At 36.2% G+C, this 22,063-nt stretch overlaps 1 protein-coding gene across 1 annotated transcript in view; it reads left to right on the forward strand.

Annotated features, from left to right (window-relative positions):
• The window catches only part of RAB28 (RAB28, member RAS oncogene family), a 66,996-nt gene that overhangs the window by 1,236 nt on the left and 43,697 nt on the right, over positions 1–22,063 (forward strand). The window contains exons 2-4 of the mRNA XM_061993342.1: positions 6,377–6,473; positions 11,607–11,695; positions 21,592–21,721. Of these exons, the coding sequence (XP_061849326.1) occupies positions 6,377–6,473; positions 11,607–11,695; positions 21,592–21,721 (316 nt within the window). The remainder of the gene's footprint in view (positions 1–6,376; positions 6,474–11,606; positions 11,696–21,591; positions 21,722–22,063) is intronic.

The following is a 22,063-nucleotide window of genomic DNA, read 5'->3' on the forward strand; positions in this document are numbered from 1 at the left end:
GTCTTTTTAAAAGAGAAATTTTGACAAAGAGTGACCGTAGAGGGCAAAAGAGAGGCTACTTTCTTACCCATTAACATAGTTGCTGATGTTTACTGTACACTTGTGAACATAGCTATTGTCATAAGTAGCCTCAATCCTTTTGTGAGATATTCCTGAAAATAGTAATTTTTTTGTGTTTTTGAAGGTTGCAGTTTTTCCTCTGTTGTTAAATGTTGACGATGTGGGGAGGCAGCAAGTCTTCTCATATGAAAAGTAGAAATATTCCTAGAGATGGTTTAAATGAACTGCCTGATATAGCTAGAAATAAGCTAGCGAAACTATATGCGTGGTTTTACTCACTAATACAGAGCTCTATGAAGAAACAAAATGTTTTTGTGTTTTTTTTTTTTTTTTTCTCCAACCATTCTAAACGTCTGAGTCAGTAGATGGGCAATTCCATGGGACTATGTGATGAGAGCATAATAAATGTACAGGATTGACAACTGAAGTGCTGTTTCACTAGTAGCATTCCCTAGGAGTTTTCCGAAGAATCCTTTCACAACTGCTGTTCAGCACCTTGTGGCAAAACCTGTTGCCAAACATGGATTTTCAAGTGTTCTTGAGTTTTGATATATATTCCTGATGGTTTCTACCTCTCACACGGGAGCTGCCACTCACTGAACCTCCTGCTGGCTCTAGGAATCCTGGACTTCAAGTACAGTTTATTTTGTGTGAGCAGGAGCTATGCTATGATGGGTTGCTCTTCCTCTTGTCCCCCCTAGATGATGCTGTAATAGAGGCTTCTTCCAGTCATCTTGATGGCTTAGCAGCAAGCACTTGCAATAATAGATTTCTTGTAAGATCTTGTAAAAATAAAGAAATGATTGAATCATGGAATGGAAGGATGAAGTGTACCTAGTGCTATTTCAAGCACCTCAGAAGACTAAATTGTTGAGGTTCCTTTCCTTTGTTGGTTCCTTATTCCACTTCCTAGTTGAAATGTGTATATTTCTATATTTTCAACTCTAAATCTCAGCTCACATCTGGTTCACAGCTGGTCTTTACACACATGCATTCTTAGCTTCTCATTTACTGTGTAAGACATTGTTTTTTCTCTTCCTCCATCACTAGGATCCTTGGACAGGAGGAGCGTAGGAAATAATGGAATATATTTTGAAATATTGCATCTCATGTTTAGTGTGAGATGTTCACATTTGACTTCCTTCCATTGCTAACCCTCCTGCCAATACAAAAATGAAGAAGAATTATTTTCTCCCACTTGGCCATCTGTGGCTGTCTGGTCTTCACTTCTCCAGGGGGAAAAAAATATGGCTTTTTGAGTCAGCTGTCTGGAGGTATAAACTTGCTTTCTTTTTCCTTAACTGTTGTTCGGAAGTGATATGATTTAGGTTCTGTGTGAGGGTTGGTAGCAGTTTAAAAACAAATCAGTGTCAGTTCAAGCTAAGGGTGATGTTTGTGTTTCCACTCCTAGGAATTACTCCTTCCATGAGGCAAGGGAGGGATGTTGGACTTAATTTTTTTTTTTTTCTTGTGGTGGTTGAATGAATGATTGGATACTTAGCATTTTAAGGGTAGGATTAAGCACTGCTGGAGAAAATGCTAAAACAAGAAGAATAAAAAGGGAAGAAGGAATGAGAGTAGAAAGGAGACAGAATGGAATCTGAAAAAGTATCAGGGTAAAATAGGGTTGGTAAGGAAATGGTAAACTGTTGAAAGATCATGGAAGGTAAGATTGGTTAGTAAGGAGATAGAAATAGAGAATTATTGTCATGAACTAGACAAACTGGGAAAACAACCTGAAGAGAAACTGGATGCAGGGACAATGTGAGATGAAAATAAACAGCAATTATTAATAGCAGTGTCTGCTTGGGTTTGATTGCAGGAAGGAATGTATGTACACACAGCACCCTTGTGCATCTAGATTTTAAATGGACCCATTCTTCCTAGGTACTTTCCATTTACTTTCCATTAAAGTAAACAAGCAGTACTAGTATGGGTTGAAAAGAGTGATGTTGGGATCCAGATATTTCTACTCTGACTGTTCACAAATTGGATTAATATTGAAGTATATAATGATGCTGATTGGAGTCAGAACTACTCTGATTTGCTACTGCTGAAAAAGTTTTTGGGCCTCTGGAAGCAAATCTTGGAGCTATTCATGGGAAGGGAGGTCCTGAAAAATAGATGTACAGGAGCTACAAAGCAACCAGGATTCTGTCTTTCTGTCACCTATTGAAATTGGAAGTAAAGCTTGGTAGCAGAAACATCCTGCTTATTTACTTCTCCTCTTAACAACAGATGATGAAAGAGTGAGTGTTCAACCTGATTGGGGAATTTGCAGGAGGTAAAATGTGAACTGGAATACACAGTGGTGTTGTGCTTGCTTTAGGATTTTAGCAGATTAAGTACTGTGCCAATTCTGGATCTTCTTGTTACACATAGGCTCAAAAAGTTCATCAACATTGACAAAGACATTGTTGTCACTATTCAGTCTTGGAAATGGAAAATTGCATCAAGTGCCCTACACAGATTGGCCTAGATTTATAGATCCATGTCCAATGTCAAAAAGTCTGTATGATTTTCTCTTTTTGAGTGAGCAAGGTTACGTCAGTGGTTGGGAGTGGGGTGGAAAGACATCAGCTTAAGATGACAGAGCTACTTCATTTGTTTACATAATATCTCTCCTGTCCCTCAAGTTAGACTGTTCTCAGTGAGAAATTCTCCGTGTTTGACAGTTAGTGTTTTTACACTTGTTAAAGCATTTGATTATTTAAATAGTTTAGAGTTCCTTTTCATTTTGTCTGTCTTAAGATTCTTGCCAGTAGGGATAGGGCATGACTGAGGGAGTGAATGTTGCTGGACTTGGAGAACGACATTGTCATTTTAGAAGGGAGTGGGGGAAGGGATAGATACATGTTGCTTTTTCCCAAGAGGATTCTCAATTGCTGGAAAAGTTGGTATGTGAATGGAAATTCATGGCTTCAGAACTACGTGCCTGCATCCCACTGAATTTTGATTTTAGGTTTTCTTACAACTGTGATACTACATTTTGGCATCGCTTTCTGAAAGCTTTCTTCTGTAGGATTTTACTCAAAGAGTTGTCATTGTCAGGGTTTTCTCTACAGCTTTCCATATTGTCCTAGTGAGTAGTCAGTGTCAATTAGAGCTGGCTATCATTGCTTGTTCTGTTTGACTTTCAATGTATTGTTTTTTGAGTTTATTTCATATATTTTGCTTGGGTTGTTTTTTTTACCTATTTACTCAGTATGTAGGTGTTTAGGAAGAGCATGTCAGCAATTTAAACTGAGTTGTTGATGTTGAAAAAAAGAAGCAAGAAATTGTCTTGCCTCGCCTGTGAGGTTTAATTGCATCTTTGTTTTCAAGGAGCTTCCCAAATATCCTATTGTATTTTGCACTTAGAATAATTAGCACTTAGTCTAATTTTTATGTGTTGTTTTTTATTCTTGTCTTGATTGATGTATGTTAGAACCCAAAGCCTTGTTTTTTGTCTGGAAGGAGGGAGTTTGTGACAGCAACTTTCAATAGTATATTGCTATTCGAAACAACATATAAACATTTGCTTTAAAGTATCTAAGACACATGTGTGAACCTGCCAAACTAGGTCTAATGGAAAGTCTGCTATGAAAGTTTGTCGTAATAGAGAGGTGAAGGAACCAAGGCCTTTTTGATATCGTACTATCCTCTAATCTCTACGTGAATGGTTGAAATTTTATGAATGGAGCATAATCTTTTTTAAGAAAGTTCACCAATAACTTTATTTTTACAGCTACAGTTCTACTGGACTATTATTTAATTTGGCTTTTTTTTTATATAGATTATACTCAATGTTTGCTTACAGACAAAACTATCATACAGAATTTTTTATGGCAAGCATGGTGGAGAACAATTTTAGAATTGAAGGGAGTATTTGCACTGTAGAGATACTTGAATATGCATTGGCTTAATTTTTTTTCAGTGTTAGGGAGAAATTTGAACTGTTTCTTTTAGTATTTTGTGGATAAATACTTGTTTCGTGAATAAATAGAGGACTAGTCTCTCAAGCCAACACCTTCCTTGAGCTTTAACGTTTATTAGAAAAAAAATTTAAAAGGAGTTAGTCAATGATTTTCTGCTATAAATTCCTTTGCAGTCTAGAGCACAGTAGAGGAAAACTGTTTGAGAACTTTGCCATGCTGTTGTTTACTTGCTGCTCTTATTGGTTGGCTGTTAATTGAATGTATGTTGTTTATTTTTACTAACACTCCTAGAAGCCCTTAGGGAATATTGAGTGTTACAGAGTGATAAAGCTAATATTTACTGAGCCTTAAAACAAGAAAAGAGTGGCTGCTTATTTAATAGGGATCTGAATTAGTATGTTGGAGAATATAGAATATTAATATGTAGTCAGATGATATTTTAGTCTGTAATCTGGGTAGTGGTTACTTTTCTGAAAAGGAAAATTTCAAGATGGTGACTGTGGTATATTCCTGCAATGTTCTTACTCTTATATATTTCTTTTAATCATGAGAAATTAACATCTTTGTAATCTTAACATGCTGACTATTGTGATTAAAAAAATCAGTTCTGCTGGCTTTTTCAGTACTACAGTCTAAATCTATATTGATTTTTATTTTGTGCATGTTGTTAGTATTACTCTCACATAGCTGTAGGCAGAAGAATCTTCTCACGATTCATCCTCTGTGCTTTTCATCCTTTCTGTGGTGATATAAATATATAAGCCTACTCATGCTATTTTGAGTTTACTTACTTTGTTCCCCATTTATTTATTTATTTTAAAAATCCTCTTGGGGCTTTAGTGAAATGTTGCCCTAGTCCTTAATTGATTTTTTGGATTGCTTCCTAAACATATCTCCTGATATCAAAATATCATTTAGTGATAAGTGTTAGACAGATGACAGTGTTAGGAATATAAATGTGATATAGAAACAAAAAAACAGTGATCTTGTGTTATTTACTTTACAGGTAATTTAATAGTTGAATAAATGTTTACCTGTTCATACTAGAGCTTTAATGTTGGAGCTCTGGTGATTGTCTTTGCACACAAATAAGAGTAAGTTACCTTGTCCTGTGTACATTTGACATAATTTAGATAATTTAGATCTGTGTTATAATGGTTTTATTAATGTAACTTGTCTGTTCTCATTTTTCAGAACTACTGCCATTATTTTGCTTTTGTGTTTTTAACTGAATGTGCTCTAACAGCAATTTGTAATATTGATTGATGTGACTCATCTCTTTGGGTCCTGATGAATGGAAAGCTGTCAAAAAAAATTTCCTCCTTGCTCATTTTGGGTTTTCTTGGACAGTGTAAGGATTTTGTGAAGCTATAAGGCTTTTTTCTGCTATATATGTAAGTGCATATTTAGGTATTTTTTTCTGCAGTTACTTTGTTTTTTTATTTTATGATGTTATGTCAACAAGAGATTTGTAAGTGTCTGCCACTAATTTGATGTAGGATGTACTTATCTAGGTGACATTCATTTTTAATGTAGTATTTTTTCCCATAATAACAAATTCTTGTATTCTTTATCGTTGTACCTCTTTTTTACCTTTTTTTGTTTGTTTGCCTTGCATAGAGAACTTAAACTGCTAATGAATGAATATAAATGCCTTGCTTCATTCCTTTATGTAGGTTAGTTGTGTGTCATTGTAGCACTACATAGTGAAAGACAATTATTAGGTCAACAGTGTGTTGGTCTACTTTTATAAATCTACAAAATAGAAATAGAAGAAATAAGTTTCCCAAATTCTGCTTAAAGGAATGGTTTTGCAGATGTGCATTCTTAACATGAGTTTAGTTTTTTCTAGATGTGAGGAAGTACTCTTCTTGTCTTTGACTTTATGTAATCACTGATTCTGAAAGTTTGATATACAGTGTCAGGAATCCTGCTTGGGAACCCCTGTGGGACTCTACACTGTGCAGAATCCTGCTCCCTCTCAGAAAGCTGGTCAGAGATCACGGTGTTCTGCACCAGGGAAAGACCACTGTTTTGGACACGAACGCTTTAAAAAATTCTTATCAAGTATAACTGGTGTCACTCAGATCTGAGTCAGAGCGTACCAATGATACTTCATTGAAATCTGTGTAATATTTTCTAGTACGAATATCATGGTATTTGTGAAATATAAAGGAAATACACACCTTTAATTTTTTTTTTTCTGCACAAATTAGGGATCTTTACCACATGCTCCTATTATGTTGAAGTTGTCTGGAATGCTTGTCAGTCCAAATCAGTGAACACTGTCAGCATGCATTGCTTTAAGATGTGCTTAACTGTATTTCAGACTTCTGGTTTACCATCAAGTTTTTTTTCTGTTTAAAATGTCAACTTAATTTGATATTGTTCTGTTTTAGACGTCGTTAGCCACACGTTTTGCCCAAGAAACATTTGGAAAACAGTACAAACAAACCATAGGACTGGACTTCTTCTTGAAAAGGATAATATTGCCAGGTAAGAGAGTAAAAACTTAAGACTGAAAGGCTGGGCAACAGTAAGACTTGTGTAGAAACAGATTCTTCAAAAAATGCTAAATGAGCTTAATACTGTGCTTTTTGTGGCAGAGTAAATTGGGTTAATCAGAAAATTGTATTGTATTCTTGACGGCTGACAAAGGGCTATGCATTTACAGCTTATATCTTTAAGTAGAGCATTAAAATAGAAGAAATGTATCTATATTCATAATTTTTACTGTATCTACTTGAGCATTCTCACCATCCTGGTGGATAAGATAACATATAACAAAGAAATGGAATTTTCAATATACTGGGACAGTATGTGTGTTTTGAATTAAATAAATATTTTCTTTTCTTTTTAAGAATGAAATACACAAGTATTTGAGTTGTGTGAGAGAAGCATAATGCATCTATGGAATTGCAGTGCTCTAATACGTGAATGCTGTTTTATGCAAGGCAGCATGAAATTGCTGGCATTTAATAGACCACTAAAATTTAGGGTCCCTTGGCACTCGTAAAAGTACAGTTTGAGCATTCAAGATGTTTCACTTCATGATGGCAAAGAAACTATTTAGATGCCAGTTGCAGCACACTGCATGGAAAATAGAGAAAAAAAAAATAAAAAAGAATAGTTGCTGGCATAAGTATTTGTGTTTGCTCATTTTTTAAGTGTGAAAATATTTAATTAAATGCATTTCCTTCTGGCTTCAGAAATCAGAAGTTAGGAAAAAGTCTGTGCATTTATTTAAAGTTGTAGTGAGATTTGATAAAGCTGATGCAAGTTCTGTAGTTCTGTCTTTTTTCCTCATGGAGAGTCAGGAGGAAATTAATAATTTTAACTATAACCTGAAGTTATAAAAAAGTTATAAAAAACCTCAGTCTTGAACTTATTTTGTTAAAATTATATTGCTAATAATTTCGTGATTATGTTTATATATTTTCTTAAGTGAAACAGAATAATCTTTTCAGACTGTTCTTGCATTCACTATTTTGGTTTGGCCATTTTGCTGTACTTTTTTAGTATCTGATGAGTGATAAAGTACCAAATTTCAGTGCTTATTTCTCCATAAAATCAACGGAATAATTTTTTTATTGTCCTGCTCATGCCTCTAAAAATATCAGTGTGCATAATACTTAACAGTAGTACTTGCAAGTGGAATGTGTACACAAATCATTCAGTGTGCATGCTGAGAACTTGTATTTTCCAATTTTTTTTCCAGCTGTTATGCATACAGAAGCTATTAGGACATTACTAAGATTACTAGGATTCTTGTTGAATAAAAAAAATCTGGAAAATTATCAACTATTGATTCATTCATGTTTTACTTTCTTCTACTTTACTTTGTAATAAAATCAGAATGTAGATGCATATAGCACCAAAACAGCCACAAAGTCTGTACATCTATTTTCCTCGTTTATCATTAACAAAACAGAAATATTAATGGAATATATTTATATTCAGGAAGAAGCATTTTTCTGGAGATTGTCATTCCAGATTTTCCCATGCCTGTATATGTGTGTAGGTCTGTATCGGTTTCTGTGTTTTATAGGTAAGATGAACTGGTGGCAGGGAGTGAGAGGGAAGGAAGAGAAGAGGGAGGGAGGTAAAATTTCCAATTATCAGAATGGAAAGCCTTACTTAAGTAAGCAAATTTTTCTAATTTCTTGATTAGTTCTGGGCTTGCAGAACTGATATGTTTACTAGAAAAGTTAATTCATACTGCTGCACAGAAATGATGTGGAAATCAGCAGGGAAAAAAGCCTCAATTTCTTGTATTCCACAGGAAAATTGGTGAGCAACTGTGGTTCAGTATTTCAATTTTTTTTTCTTCTTTAAACAAAGATTTCAGAAGTTAAAATTACTGTTTTCTAGAATTCTACAGGTTTACATTAGACCACATTAGAAATGCATTTTAGCTTTTAAAATACTTTTCTTGTTTGTGTTTTTTTTTTTTACATAAAAGCTGTATTTTTTTCCAGTTGTGCTTCTAACTGATGCAGTTTTGCAGGGAAAAAAAGCAAATATTTTACATGGTAAAATAACGTGGTTTAATAGAAATAGTAAATCCTTTGATTAATTTTGAACAATATGACTTCAACTGTAGAGTTCAACTGTTGACATTTTCTTCATGCAGTTTTTTCAAAATATTTTTTTCAAATGCAAATCAGTTTCAGTATATTTATTGATACAATGTCTTGTATAGTCTGGATGCAGCCATTGGGGAGCTTTTACTGCTAAACAGTGTATCTGTCAGTGTCTGCTGATAGAGATTCTTGAGAGCCATAGTTGAATACTTGTAGGAAGGCTGTGGGTGCAGTCCAGTAAACAAGATTCTTCTGTTAAAAGGGTTTTAAAAGTTGTCAGCGTAAAAAGTGGTCAGGTTTATGTTTTTTAGTTCAGTCTTGACTGTGCAGCACTGTAAGGCTAACCAATGTACCAAGTAATGCTTTTTCAGGATTAGTGCTGAATCAGCACAGTGGCTTCAGTTCATATCAGCAACAGTCTCGATACCTGCACTGTGTTGCCTCACTTATTTTAACTTCACACTTGTGTGCTTTTCCTAGAGAGTAAAGAAGTGCTGATGCTTTCCCGTTTTGTTATATTATGCATTGTTCTAAGGAATTCTTTAGTTATTTGTATTGGAATGTCATTCTTGTTTCTAAGAACCATGTTTTTATACATGGTTTCTTTTTGTTTTGTTGTCATTTTCCAGTTTATGTGCTCATCCTAAATCTATGAAAAATTAGAAGATTTCAGACTCTTTGCAGAAAACCTCATGTGCTATTTTCAGAGTTGTTAATTAAATGTTTGCTAGGCAAATTTTCTGGAGTTCTTCCTTCTGTCAGAATGATCCTGATGTCCTCTTTCTGCCCCAAAATCAAGCTGAGCACAAAACTGACTGAAATCAAAGGGAAAATAATCGTTTTGCGCTGGAAGTGATCAGCATGAATTTCAGTAATCAGTGAGGTCTTAGTGAAGAACCTTCTTTCTTTAAATGAACATTCCAACCTTTTTTCCCCAGTTTCTTTTTTCTATTGTTAAAGAAACAAAGTAATTAATTCTTAATGGTAGATTTTTAGGTTGAACAATCACTGTTAGACCATTTACCTGAGAAACTTTAATGCAGGAAGTTAATTTCCTACGGTTATGTGGATACTAAGCCTGGTATGCTGTGCATCTTAGGAAAAAAAAATGAAGTCCTTAAAGCATTTGAACACAAAATTAGGATCTGAAAATTGTTGAGTTTGAGGGTTTTTTTTTTTTTTCCCAAATAACTGTCTTGAATGACACGGTAAATTTCCAGTAGATACATTCAACTAAGGGGTAGAATACTGCAGTATGATGAGCTTTTGAACATGTCAAGTTTGTTTACTCACTGAGGATGCATGTTGATTTCAGACTGCAGATTCACCAGTTTGTCCGCTCCAGATGCTTTCCTGCATTGTTTGCAGTCACTTGTGTTCTAAGCTTTAAAAAGAATGAATGCATCTTATATGCACTGTCAAAACAAAGAAGCATTTTATTCTTTGAAAGGTTGCCTTTATTGATCTAGAGTGTTTAGGATGTATTTGCTAAGCTTCCTGTAGAATTTCTTTATTTTAGTATCAGGTAAAACTCAGCGAATCTTAAAAGTCTTGTCAATAGTGTGTCTAACATTCATCTCTATGTATCTGAGATCAAGATAGCAGTTTAGGAAATCTGTGCTTTCAACCAGATTATTAAGACAAGATACATTATAAAAATATAATGTGGTATATTTATATACTACAAGGAGCATATATTCAGCTATATAGTTCTAATTCATTCTTTATGTTCACTGAGCACTGGGATATATTTCCATGGAGCACACTGGCTAATGTGAGCATGTGAATTATAAATTGATGATTAGATAGATGGCCTTATGTAAAATAAGGTTATTAATAACATAAAATAGTTGAATTAGGGACATAGTTTTCTAGCAGCCCAAAATAATATGTTCTTTTTCACATGGCTCTCAATTGTTGTGATATTGTATTTATCATATTTCTTATAAAATCTAGGAATAAAATTAATAGCCAATTTAGATTATTTTTACATATGTAGAATTGTTACTAACACATGTAAGTCATGTGAGTTGTATGTAGATTAGAAAAAGTCTCATCAGACCTTACTGTGTTAAGAGTTTGGTGCTTCCAGGTACAGTTCTCGCCATGCAAAATGAGCCAAATCACACTTTAATGCACTTGTATGCTTGTGGTGACAGATGTTGCTGTGTGTATGTTTAATCTGTGAGTTTCAGAGTTGTTATCTTGCAGAAAATGTAAAATTTGTAGGATATTAATTATTAGGAATTTACACAGATTTTTTGTTATATTGTTTTTGAAAACCCGTTAACATTTTCAACATAGCTTGAAGACTGTTGAGAGTAGAAAGGAAAATCTGTTCTTGGTGTACATTCTTCAAATATGAAATTATGTAAATTATGTCCAATTTAGCTGCCTGCTGAGGGATGGTGAGGGGAGGAAATAATCATAGTTTGCATCTTCAACTTTGACATATGTCAGGATTTCCATTTTTGAATCTTTCAACTAAATAATTCATTAACCATATAGTACTAAGAGCATCACTACTAAAATGAAGTTACGATGCACATTTTCCCTCCTTCTAGATTTGTAAAGAAAATTTGGAGGGTGAATGAGAAAGAGACACAAAGTATGAAATAATCTGGTTAAGTTGACATTAATTGTATTACCTTTCTTTTCTTTTCCAAATACTGTGCTGTAGAACTTCCATAGAATCATAGACTCATAGAATGGTAGACGTTGGAAGGGACTTTTAGTTTTACATGTTTCTTGAATAGATTTGTAACATCATTTCTAGTCAGGAATTTTATACTTTAGGCAATTTCATGAAAAAAAAATAAATACATTAATGTCTACCTGTATTTTTTTCTGCACTTTAATGACAAAGCTGGACACAAGAGACTTGTTTTTTCAAGTGATAGGATCAACTTTGTGTTGATATTTAGCTACTATTTGCTGTAAAAAGCTATTGCTATTGATATGCTAGAGCTGTACACCCACCACGATAATATATATCTGTATCTAAATTTTCAAAGTTATATAATATCTGTATCATTTTCTCTTTCAGGAAATTTGAATGTTACTCTTCAAGTGTGGGATGTAGGGGGTCAAACGATAGGAGGCAAAATGCTGGATAAATATATTTATGGAGCTCAGGTACAGTATAAGTGATGATAAATGTGTCTATAGTAATTATATAAAAGTAATAGAAACTGTATTCTTAAAATTACACGTCTCTTATAGGTTGGGATTTTTTTTTGTAAGTCTCAAAAATATTGAATCTCTGCTTAATTTGTATTAATGCACAAGTCTAATTTTGGTATGTAGTTAATATTTTAGAGCTGATATAAAAGGCAAAGCAAGAGTGTGCTTTTGTAGATCTGAATAACTCTCAAGAACAGATGTATGTTTCCACGCTTTGTGTCTTGAGTTAAGAAAAGCAATCATAATAAATAGTAAAGGCTATTTGGATATCCACATGGTAGATATAGTGGTTGCTTTTAGAACAGATGCCTCCTGGGGGGAAGAAGCAGAAGGAGGAAATTAAGAGCAATCCTACACCATTAAACTCATACATGCAACTGGGGTTATAAGAGGGCGAACAAAAGGAGGCAACCAGGTAGCTAAATATTTTTGCAGAACTCCTATCCAATGAAAATTAATTTTGTCGTGAGGTTAACTAAGCAACTTAAATGGTAGGATTAAGTAAAAGCTAAATGTTAAACAGTATCTTGAGTTGTGGGATGACTTCAGAGGATGTACTATATGCCAAACCTTTTAACATGAGTGGTCCTAAAATGTTGTTTAATTTGGAGTTTGTAATGAGAACAGTAAATATAATGTATTTTATTATATAATGTTATTTTTGTGATAACAAAACAAATGCACCTATTTTTCTACCAATATTTTAAGTGATAGGAATATGGAATCCTTAAACTTTTATTGGACAGAAACTTGGTGCTAATAAGTACAGTCCAGAAATGGCTAATTGAGGAGATTAGGATTTATTAGTTAATGGGATAAAGACAAACACACCAGTTTAACATTTTGTCACTTTCAAAAAAATGTCTGAATGTTTTTAGCTCTTGAATCTGTTTTATAGCATTTGAATATTTTTTAATAAAAACCATTTTGCTGCCCTGTTAAAGATCTCCCAAGCAACAAGTGAAAGTGGCTTCCATGACAGCGGGAATTTGATTAATCACAAATTGTTGCCATATGCCCAAAGTATAATCAGTGAAGGAAATAAAAGGCTATTAACTTTTTCTGTATTGAATTTGGTGATAAACATAGGAGTTTCTTATTGGCAATAGCAAATCAAAAAGTTAATAACAGTGCCCCAATGTAGTGCAAATGTTGATATCAGTAAGCCTACAGTTAAAAAACTTTGATCTTCAGTCATTCTGAACACATTAACAAAAAACCCCCTTACATTCAATCTCTTCTGCTTTAATCCTCTCCCAATCTTCATTGTAACAGCAATTTTAAAAAATGAACTAATGGCCATTCTCTCTCCCATTCTTGGAGTGTATTGCCAATGTCTGCAATAGACTTCTTATCAAAGCTGACTTGTAACACACTTTTATAACAGCACACTTTGTAACAGCACCTGCTAAAGACACATAAAACTGTCTTTATTTTAATCTATTCAAGAAATGCTATGAAAAATTATGAAAGGCACTTCTTTCAGGTTATTTCTGGACAGAAACGTATTTCATGTTGAACATCTGTACCTTTGTAGAAGAAAAAGAGGAAAGATAATGTAGAACATAGTAGGAGTATTTAGAAAGATAAATCCTTTAAAGTATGTATTAAAATACCTATTAATGGACAGCAAAGCAGCCAGAAAGTAATTGGGAAGAGCTATCATGAAATTAGAAGGGGTAAATTTGGCCCAGACAACTTAATTGTCTTCTGTGGTTAGATGATTGTCTCTGTGGAGAGGAGAGCAGTGGATGTCATTTACCTTGACCTGAGCAAGGTCTCTGACATAATCTCCCATAATGTAATTACAGACAAAATGTAAAGATACAGCCTGGGTGGAGGACTGTAAGGTGACTGAAAAACTGAGTGGAGAAGTTGACTTGGAGGGAAATGGTCCATAGCTCAATCTCTTACTGGTGCCTGGATGTGAGTTGTATTCCTTAGGGGCTGGCACTGGGGTCATGTCTTACTAATTCTTTGAACAGTGGGAAAAAAAGCGTTGTTTGTAAGTTTGTAAATGCCACCAAACTAGGAAGGAGTGGTTGTGGTGCTAAAGGGTAGGACTGCTATTGAGAGAGACCATGACCAACTGAAGGAATGGACCAACAGAAACCTTGTCAAGTTCACTGAAGACAGATGCAAAGCCCTGCACCTGGGACAGAATGACCTTATGCAGGCTGGAAATCAACTATCCAGAAATCAACTGGAGAGCATCTAATCTAGTGAAGGGCCGTGAAGCTGATTAATGGACTGGAGCATCTTTCCTATGAAGAAAAGCTTGTTAAGCTGGGACTGTTCAACATGGAGAAGGCTTATCAATGTATATAAATACGTGAAAGGAGGATGCAAAGACAGTGAAGCCAGACCCTTTTTGGGTAGTGCCCTGTGACCAGAGGCAATGGGTACAAAGTGAAATACAGAAGGTTCCATCTGAACATCAGGAAACTCCTTTTAACTGTGAAGGTGATCTCCAGGCACAGGTTGCCTGGAGAGGTTATGGAATCTTCATCCTCAGAGATGTTCAGAAGCTATCTGGACATGGTTCTGGACATCTGGCTTTAGGTGACCCTGCTTGAACAGGGGTATTAGGCCAAATGAACTCTGAAGATCCCTTCCAACCTCAGTCAGTCTGTGGAAAGGTTTTGGAGAAAAGACAGTGGAGGAGTCCTACTGGAAAAAACAGAATTGAGTGGGAGTCACCAATGTACCCTTATAACAGTAAAAGCTAACTGAATACTGAGCTGAATTAGTAAGCATAAAGTAGACAAATCAAGGAGGATGATTATTATTGTCTCTGACATTTTTGAGGCTACTTTTAGAGTAGTGTGTTCAGTTTTGGGTTCCTTGGTACAAGAAAAATTTTAAAATATTGTGACTAACTCTAGCAAATGTTGCTATGGAAGAAGAATATATATCTGAGGTGTGTTGCAGTGGGTCAGCCTGTGTGGTGCAACTGAAATTTTAAACATCTTGTTTGTAAAGTACACGAGCTGTACACATACATATAGAGTAGATGGTTTGGGTCTGTTGCAGAAATTATGTTTCTCTGCATTTATTCTCAAGGCTGACCCTTTGGAAGCTTAGTCCCTGGCGGATGATAGGATAGTCTGGATAAATTCTATGGGACCTCATGGGATGCAGCCACGAATGCTGAGGAAGCTGTCTGATGTTATTGCTAAGCCACTCTCCATCATTTTCGAATGATCGTGGAGAACTAGTGAGGTTTCACTTCAGTCTTCAAAAAAGGCAAGAAGGAGGGCCTGGCAAACTACAGGCCAGTCAGCCTCACCTCCATCCCTGGAAGGGTGATGGAACAGCTCATCCTGGATGCCGTCTCAAAACACAGGAAGGAAAAGATGATTATCGGGGGACTCAACAAAGATTCACCAAGGGGAAATCCTGTTTGGCCAACCTGATAGCCTTCTATGCTGGAGTAACTGTCTGGCTAGATGAAGGGAGAGCAGTGGATGTCATCTACCTTGACTTCAGCAAGGCTTTTAGCACTGTCTCCCATAACATCCTCATCAAAATGCTTAGGCAGTGTATGTTGAATGAGAGGACGGTGAGGTGGATCGAGAGCTGGCTGAATGACAGAACCCAGGGGGTGGTGATCAGCGGATCTGAGTCAAGTTGGAGGCCTGTGGCCAGTGGAGTTCCACAGGGACTGATTCTGGGGCCAATCTTGTTCAACATCTTCATCAACGACCTGGATGAAAGGACAGAGTGTACCCTCAGCCGGTTGGCTGATGATACCAAACTGGGAGGACTGGCTGATTCCCCAGAAGGCTGTGCTGCCATTCAGTGGGATCTCAACCAGCTTGAGAGTTGGGCAGGGAGGAACCTCCTGAGGTTCAACAAGGACAAGTGCAGAGTCCTTCATCTGGGAAGGAACAACCCCCTGCACCAGTACAGGCTGTGGACTGACCTGCTGGAGAGCAGCTCTGCAGAGAGATACCTGAGAGCCCTGTTTGATAATAAAGTAAACATGAACCAGCAATGTGCCCTCGTAGCCAAGAAGGCCAATGGCATCCTGAGATGCATCAAGAAGAGTATGGCCAGCAGGTGGAGGGAGGTGGTTCTCCCTCTCTACTCTGCCCCTGATGAGGCCTCACCTGGAGTCCTGTGTCCAGTTCTGGGCTCCTCAGCTCAAGAGGGACAGAGCACTTCTGGAGAGAATCCAGTGCAGGGTCACCAAGATGATCAGGGGACAGGTACATCTTTGTGAGGAAATGCTGCGGGAAGTGGGACTTTAGCTTGGAGAAGGGGATGCTGAGGGAGGACCTCATTAGTACTTAAAAATATTTGAAAATTGCATGTCAGGAGGGTGGTGCAACACTTTTTCCTGTAGTGTTAGTGTTTTCAGTGATAGGACAAGGGGTAATGGACAAAAGCTGGACCATAAAAAGTTCCACTTAAGGAAAAAATTTCTCTACTCTAAGGGTGATGGAGCCCTGGCACAGGCTGCCGAGGGAGGATGTGGAGTCTCCTTCTCTGAAGGTTTTCAAAACCTGCCTGAACATGTTCCTTTGTGACCTGATCTAGGTAGACCTGCTTAAGCAGGGTGGGGGTTGGCCTAGGTGATCTTTAAAGATCCCTTTTAACCCTTTGCATTCTATGATTCTACAGTATGAATCATGCCTTTATCAGGTATTCGCAGATACCAAGAGCCTTGTATAGACTTCATCTGCTTGATCATCATGGTTTTTTGCTCAGAAATCCAAATGTGTGGTAGACCTACTTATAAAATACCATGACCAGCTGGAAAAGGAAGTTTTGAGAATCCACAATACTGAAAAGATTATCTACAGTCTATAGTTCACTTGATCTCAGTTGAACAGGAGGAATAAGTGAAACATCCATCTGTACTTAGTTGCAAACCGTGCCTCTAGAGATTTCCATCACTTTGAATGAGGGCTGAGTAACTTTTGGTTAAGTTACTGCTAAAGTGCCATTTTTTGACTGAGATCTTTGTTTTCTTATGCCATGTTTTAAAATAAAAGTACCAAATTTGAGTATGAGAACCTACTTAATTTGGTTGAATGATTACAGTTGGAAAAACTGCAATTTACTTGCTGTCTTGAAGGTGTTTGTTTCACACCCCCCCCCTCCCTGTCCCCCCCCTTCATTTTTTTTCACTGATGTTGCTCATCCAGAATGATATTGTTGCCACATCCCATCCTAGTAGCTAAATTTCACTGATGGGTCAGTACTGTAAAAGCTGCAGAGGAAAAAGAGTTACTAATAAACAACTTACTTTCAGTGTTGATTAAAAGTGACACATCTCAGGTTTGACGGAGGCTAAGGATAGTCCTACAGTCAGTTACCACAGTTAAACTGATAGTAGCTTATTCCATTATAGCAACTCAATTGCATGTATTTGAGTGACTATATCCTCAGTATCAGCAAAGACAAAGGTGGTTAAGTGTATGCAGACTGTAAAATGCTTTCACTTGGAAAAACAGCATTTCTGCAAACGTGGAAGATGTCATAGTGAAGTTACTCTTTGCTGAAATGAGTATTCTGTGACTAGAAAAAAAAATAGAATTTTGTTCTGACAAAAGTCATGAATATGAATGAAAACTTTAAAGTTAATTTGTTCCTTCACATTGAAGTCAGTCATAGGATGAGGGAAGCTGAGGATAAACTTGAAGAAGAAAACATGGTTTTAATTAGTGTTTTCTGCTGCCTTATTTTATTGTGACAAATTTTGACATAGACTTGACACCTTTTAAATGTTGACTGACTGATGTGCATGTGTTGCCTGATTACAACATTTCCATAATAGCAGTTCTGCTGTATAATAACACTATGGCTGTTTGCGTGGTAAATATTTCCAAACTGCTCCCATCTCTTACCTGTTGCTGCCCCTACCCATATGTCTTGTTTAAAATATCTTTAAGAGCTGGCATATGCTACCTCGTAAGTTGGCTTGTTAATAGAAGAAAAGGCAGACTCTGCCTTCTCCAGAGACCAACAAATAATTTCTGCAATATTCTCACTTTCCAGTGACCTATTTTTGAAAATATTCTCTAATTCCAAAACAAAAAGCATTCACATATGCACTAATGTAGGCAAAATCTCTTTCTTACTACTGTGCAGTTATGCAGGCAAGTGATTATTTGCCTCATTGGTGGAGACTTAGAGAATTAACATGCTGTTCTTGGCAAGTTATCTGTCATGTGTTTCAAACCTTTTTCATGGCAGGGAAATGTGTTAGTTTTGTGTAAAAAGTCCAGTGTTAATTTTTCATTTTAATTCCTCATGCATAATAGGGAAACAATAGCTTTTATGCTGTCTTCTCTTTCTGTGCTTCATATACTGGAAGTTTGTGGAAAATACGATGTATTTTTGTGAAAGCGATGATGGATTTTCTATGTTAAATAGAAAAAAGGTGAAATAAATCTTAGCTATGGGATATTAATTATATCATACTAAGTTACTTGTAGAATGCTGTTGTGGCAAAAATCTAAGCAAGAAGGATTCTTTTTGACCAGGAGGCCATGCTAGCTTTGTTTTTGCATCTCTAAGATGTCATACCTGCCATCTCTGTTTCTTAAGTATAACAAATATTGACAAGATTTGAAAAAAGAGTGATTAAGAAAAAAAATACGCTTTAGAGGCAATGTTTTAGATCATGTAGAAGGAGTCCAAAATGAACTTATCTGAGCTCTACTTGTAAACTTTGTTCAATGATTTGTTTAATGGTAAATCCACTGTGAATGCCCTTTCTTCCAAAGATGTAGGTAGGCTGCAGTCAGCTAAGAGGACATGTAGCAGAGTAACATTTTAAGAAAGAATTAGTTAAACAGAGATGACTAACCTTAAATGCTCTCATTCTTTTAACTTTATCTTACACTTAACTGATTAAACTCTTCAGTGCTGAAGATAGTTTGGATAATCTACTCTACTCTTCTGTACAAGCTGATGATAGAACTTGACCCACTGGTGAAAGAAGCATGCCATGTGCTCTTTCTTGTTGACAACTTTCAGCCTTACATCTGTATTTTTAAAAAAATGTACAATACCTGTCCTTCAGCCTGCGTTTTCTTCTTTTTGAGCATTTAATGACATCAATTGTGTCTTTCCTAGAGCAAGGCTTGTGTTATGAAAGACAAATATATACATGCACAGGCATTTGGGTAGTTATAAAAATAGTCAGAAGCTGAGATGCAAGGTATTAAGGAATAAATTGTACAGAAGTTGGAAGAGGGAAGTGGATGTTTAATACTAGATTTGATTAGTAAAGAAGGAAAAGTAGCAAGGGAAAAGATAAGTGTCATAATACTTAATTTCCTTGAAAGAACTAGTGAGAGCTAGTCCTCTGAAACTAGTAACAGCCATATAAGTAGAAGTAATAAAAATTCATTTTGCCAAGGAGTTGATGACGTTGAAGGAAAGTGATAGATTTGTATTGCTGTCATAGGGAAATAGGAACTGGAGGGATCTAAATAGGATGTGGTTACCCTTCTCCAAAGCTATACCATCATAATGTCTATTTCATTTTTATCTACCTTCAAAAATCTTCCAATGTTGATGATTCTGCTATTGCTGAAGGTAGTGTTTTTTAGAGCGTTGCAATACTTACTGTTTATATGTTTGGTTTTTTCTAGTGTTTACTCTTACTGTAACCTTCTTGCTGTAAGTTAAACCTATTGCTACATATTGTATTGATCATAGAATTGTAAGAAAGTTCAGAGTGGAAAGGGTCCCAGGAGGATTCTTGTCAAACCTCCTGCTGAACATAGGATCAGCTGTGAGATAAGGCTTTATCCCATTCCTTCTTGTAAACCTCTAAGGGTGGAGACTGAGCAAGCAGCCTTTTTGGGCAACCTACTCCAATACTCAGCTCTCACGGCAAAAAAGCTGTTCCATAAATTTATCTTCTTTCAACGTATAGTCATTTTATTTCATCCTCCTGCCATGCCTTACTGTGCATGCATCCCCTTCATAGGTTCCTCATGGATGTGGAATGACTGCTTTTAGGTTCTCCCTGGGCTGCCTCTTCTTCATGCCAAAGAATTCCAGTTGTCTCATCTTTTCGTCTCAGGACAAGTGCTCCAATCTCCGATATCTTGATGACTCTCTGCTGAACCTACTCCAGTTTATTGATTTCTTGAGGGGCTTATGACTGGATGTATTACTTCAGGTGGGACCTAGCAAGTGCTGAGTAGTGCAGAATAGGTCACTTAGTCTAGTGGCTGTGATCTACTGCAGCCCAGGATCACACTGGCCATCCATGTTGTGAGGGAACGTTTCTGGCTCATATTTGGCTTACTGTCTACCAAGACCTGGAGGCTACTTTCAGTTGCTCCCCAGCCAATCAGTCCTCCCAGTCTGTAATGTTTATTCCTCCTCAGCTGCAGGGCATTGCGTTTGTCCTTGTTGAATGTTGAAAGGTTCCTTTTTGCCTGGTACTTGAGCGTATGTATGTACCTCTGATTTGTAGCTCTGCTCTCAGGTATATTGGTTAGTCCTCCCAACTTAGTGTCATCTGCAAGCTATGTATGAGCATATAAAAAGAGAACTTCTGTTACCTTCTGCTGAAACTTTCACCAGCATTATCATGCTTGCCATCAGTCTTTTGTTTGTTCAAACAGTCCATTTTTTAAAGTTTTTCGTGTGTCAGTCATGGTTTCTAAACTTCTGGTATTGTTACTGGTCTCTTCTAGTCCACTCTTTTCTTGACATTCAATGTCCAAAGCCGGATGTGTTATTTCATCTGGAATGTTTCATGTCAGTGTAATATTTGCTTTTTTGTTACAAGTAATCTTGACACATTCAACCATGCTCTACTGTAACTCCTTGATCCTCTTGTATAGAATCTGCTACAAAGCCAGATGTTTCTCATTGTGCAGTTGATTATTGCTTCCTTTGAACTTGCCATGGTACTTATTGAATTGCCTCCTATTATTTTTAGATTGTTTCTCATCATATAATTTAAACTCTCCTCAAATAATCTTGTAGCCTCTACCAGTTCATTGTCATCTCTGAAACTAATTTAATACGCATGCACACGATTTTGTGATTATGACACTCCTCATGAAACTATCAAGTAAAGCTGGGCCCAGACAAATACCTGAAAAAACTTAACTTGAAAAATATTTTCTTTTGACAGTGGGTCATCGAATCAACTGTTTTTGTATATTTTGGGTTTTACTGTGCTTTTTAATACTGGATATTCTCTCTGAAGAATCCTAAGTAATACCTGCTTTGAATATTTATTACTTTTAGCCTGTTCTCAAACCTCTGAAATACACGGGACTTCTTTCTTTTTGACTTCTGACCAGATCTTTAGTTTCTCCTTTGAGAGTTGAAAACTTGATAGTACTTCTTCTCTTCTATGATAGTGGAGGAAGGGATCTGGACTTCATTCCCAAGGTGGTCAGACAATGTGCAGAAAAACACGACTGAACTGCTTTTCTTTTTCTATTTTTCAGAAAAAATGAACAATGAAACTACAAATGACTGTAGCTAAAATAAAAATCCTTCTCCAATGTGATTTTTAGCTTGCTATTAGTGTGAAGTGCTTTTTGTTGTTTTTCATAAGGCATATGCAGCTTAGACTATTTCTAAGATAACTAATTGTGCTATTTACTGAATTGTCTTTTTTTTTCCCCTTGTAGTTAAGTTAGCATCTGATTTTGGGACATATGGAATGCAGAAGAAATACTGTATTAAAATGTGTTTTTGACAGAAACTTATAATTCCTTTAAGTATACCCCAAAAGGTGCAATGCTATTACTTGTTAATGCTCTATTTGATGATAATAATAATTTAGACTGATGTAATTTTACCATGTTGAAATATTCTTACAACCTGTAACATTTTAAATGTATCTTTTTATTTAGGGTATTCTGTTGGTTTATGATATTACCAATGGCCAGAGTTTTGAAAATTTAGAAGACTGGTATAATGTGGTAAAAAAAGTGAATGAAGAATCAGAAACACAGCCACTTGTGGCCTTGGTTGGAAATAAAAGTAAGTTATTTACACATAAATATTAATTGAAATACTCTGGATGTTGCTCTCTATTGAAGAAATGTCATGGGGCATATAACTTTAGTAAAATGAAACTAAACATTCTCTTGTTCTCACTGTATGCAGATAATGTATTTGGGTGTACCTCAAGGTTCTGATTCCAGGTAGTAAGGTTGAGGGACTTGCTACACCATGCTTTTCCTAGTCTGCAGCCTGTTTGCCTGTGTTTTCTTCACTTGGAGAGCTGCACATAGAAGTAGAGAGATCTCAGTCACCCATGTTTGAGTTTGATAGAGCTTCAAGACGTAGCCATGGCATGCATCTAGAATGGAGAACCTGGGT

Source organism: Colius striatus, chromosome 3 (genome assembly GCF_028858725.1).
Source record: "Colius striatus isolate bColStr4 chromosome 3, bColStr4.1.hap1, whole genome shotgun sequence".
NCBI lineage: Eukaryota > Metazoa > Chordata > Aves > Coliiformes > Coliidae > Colius > Colius striatus.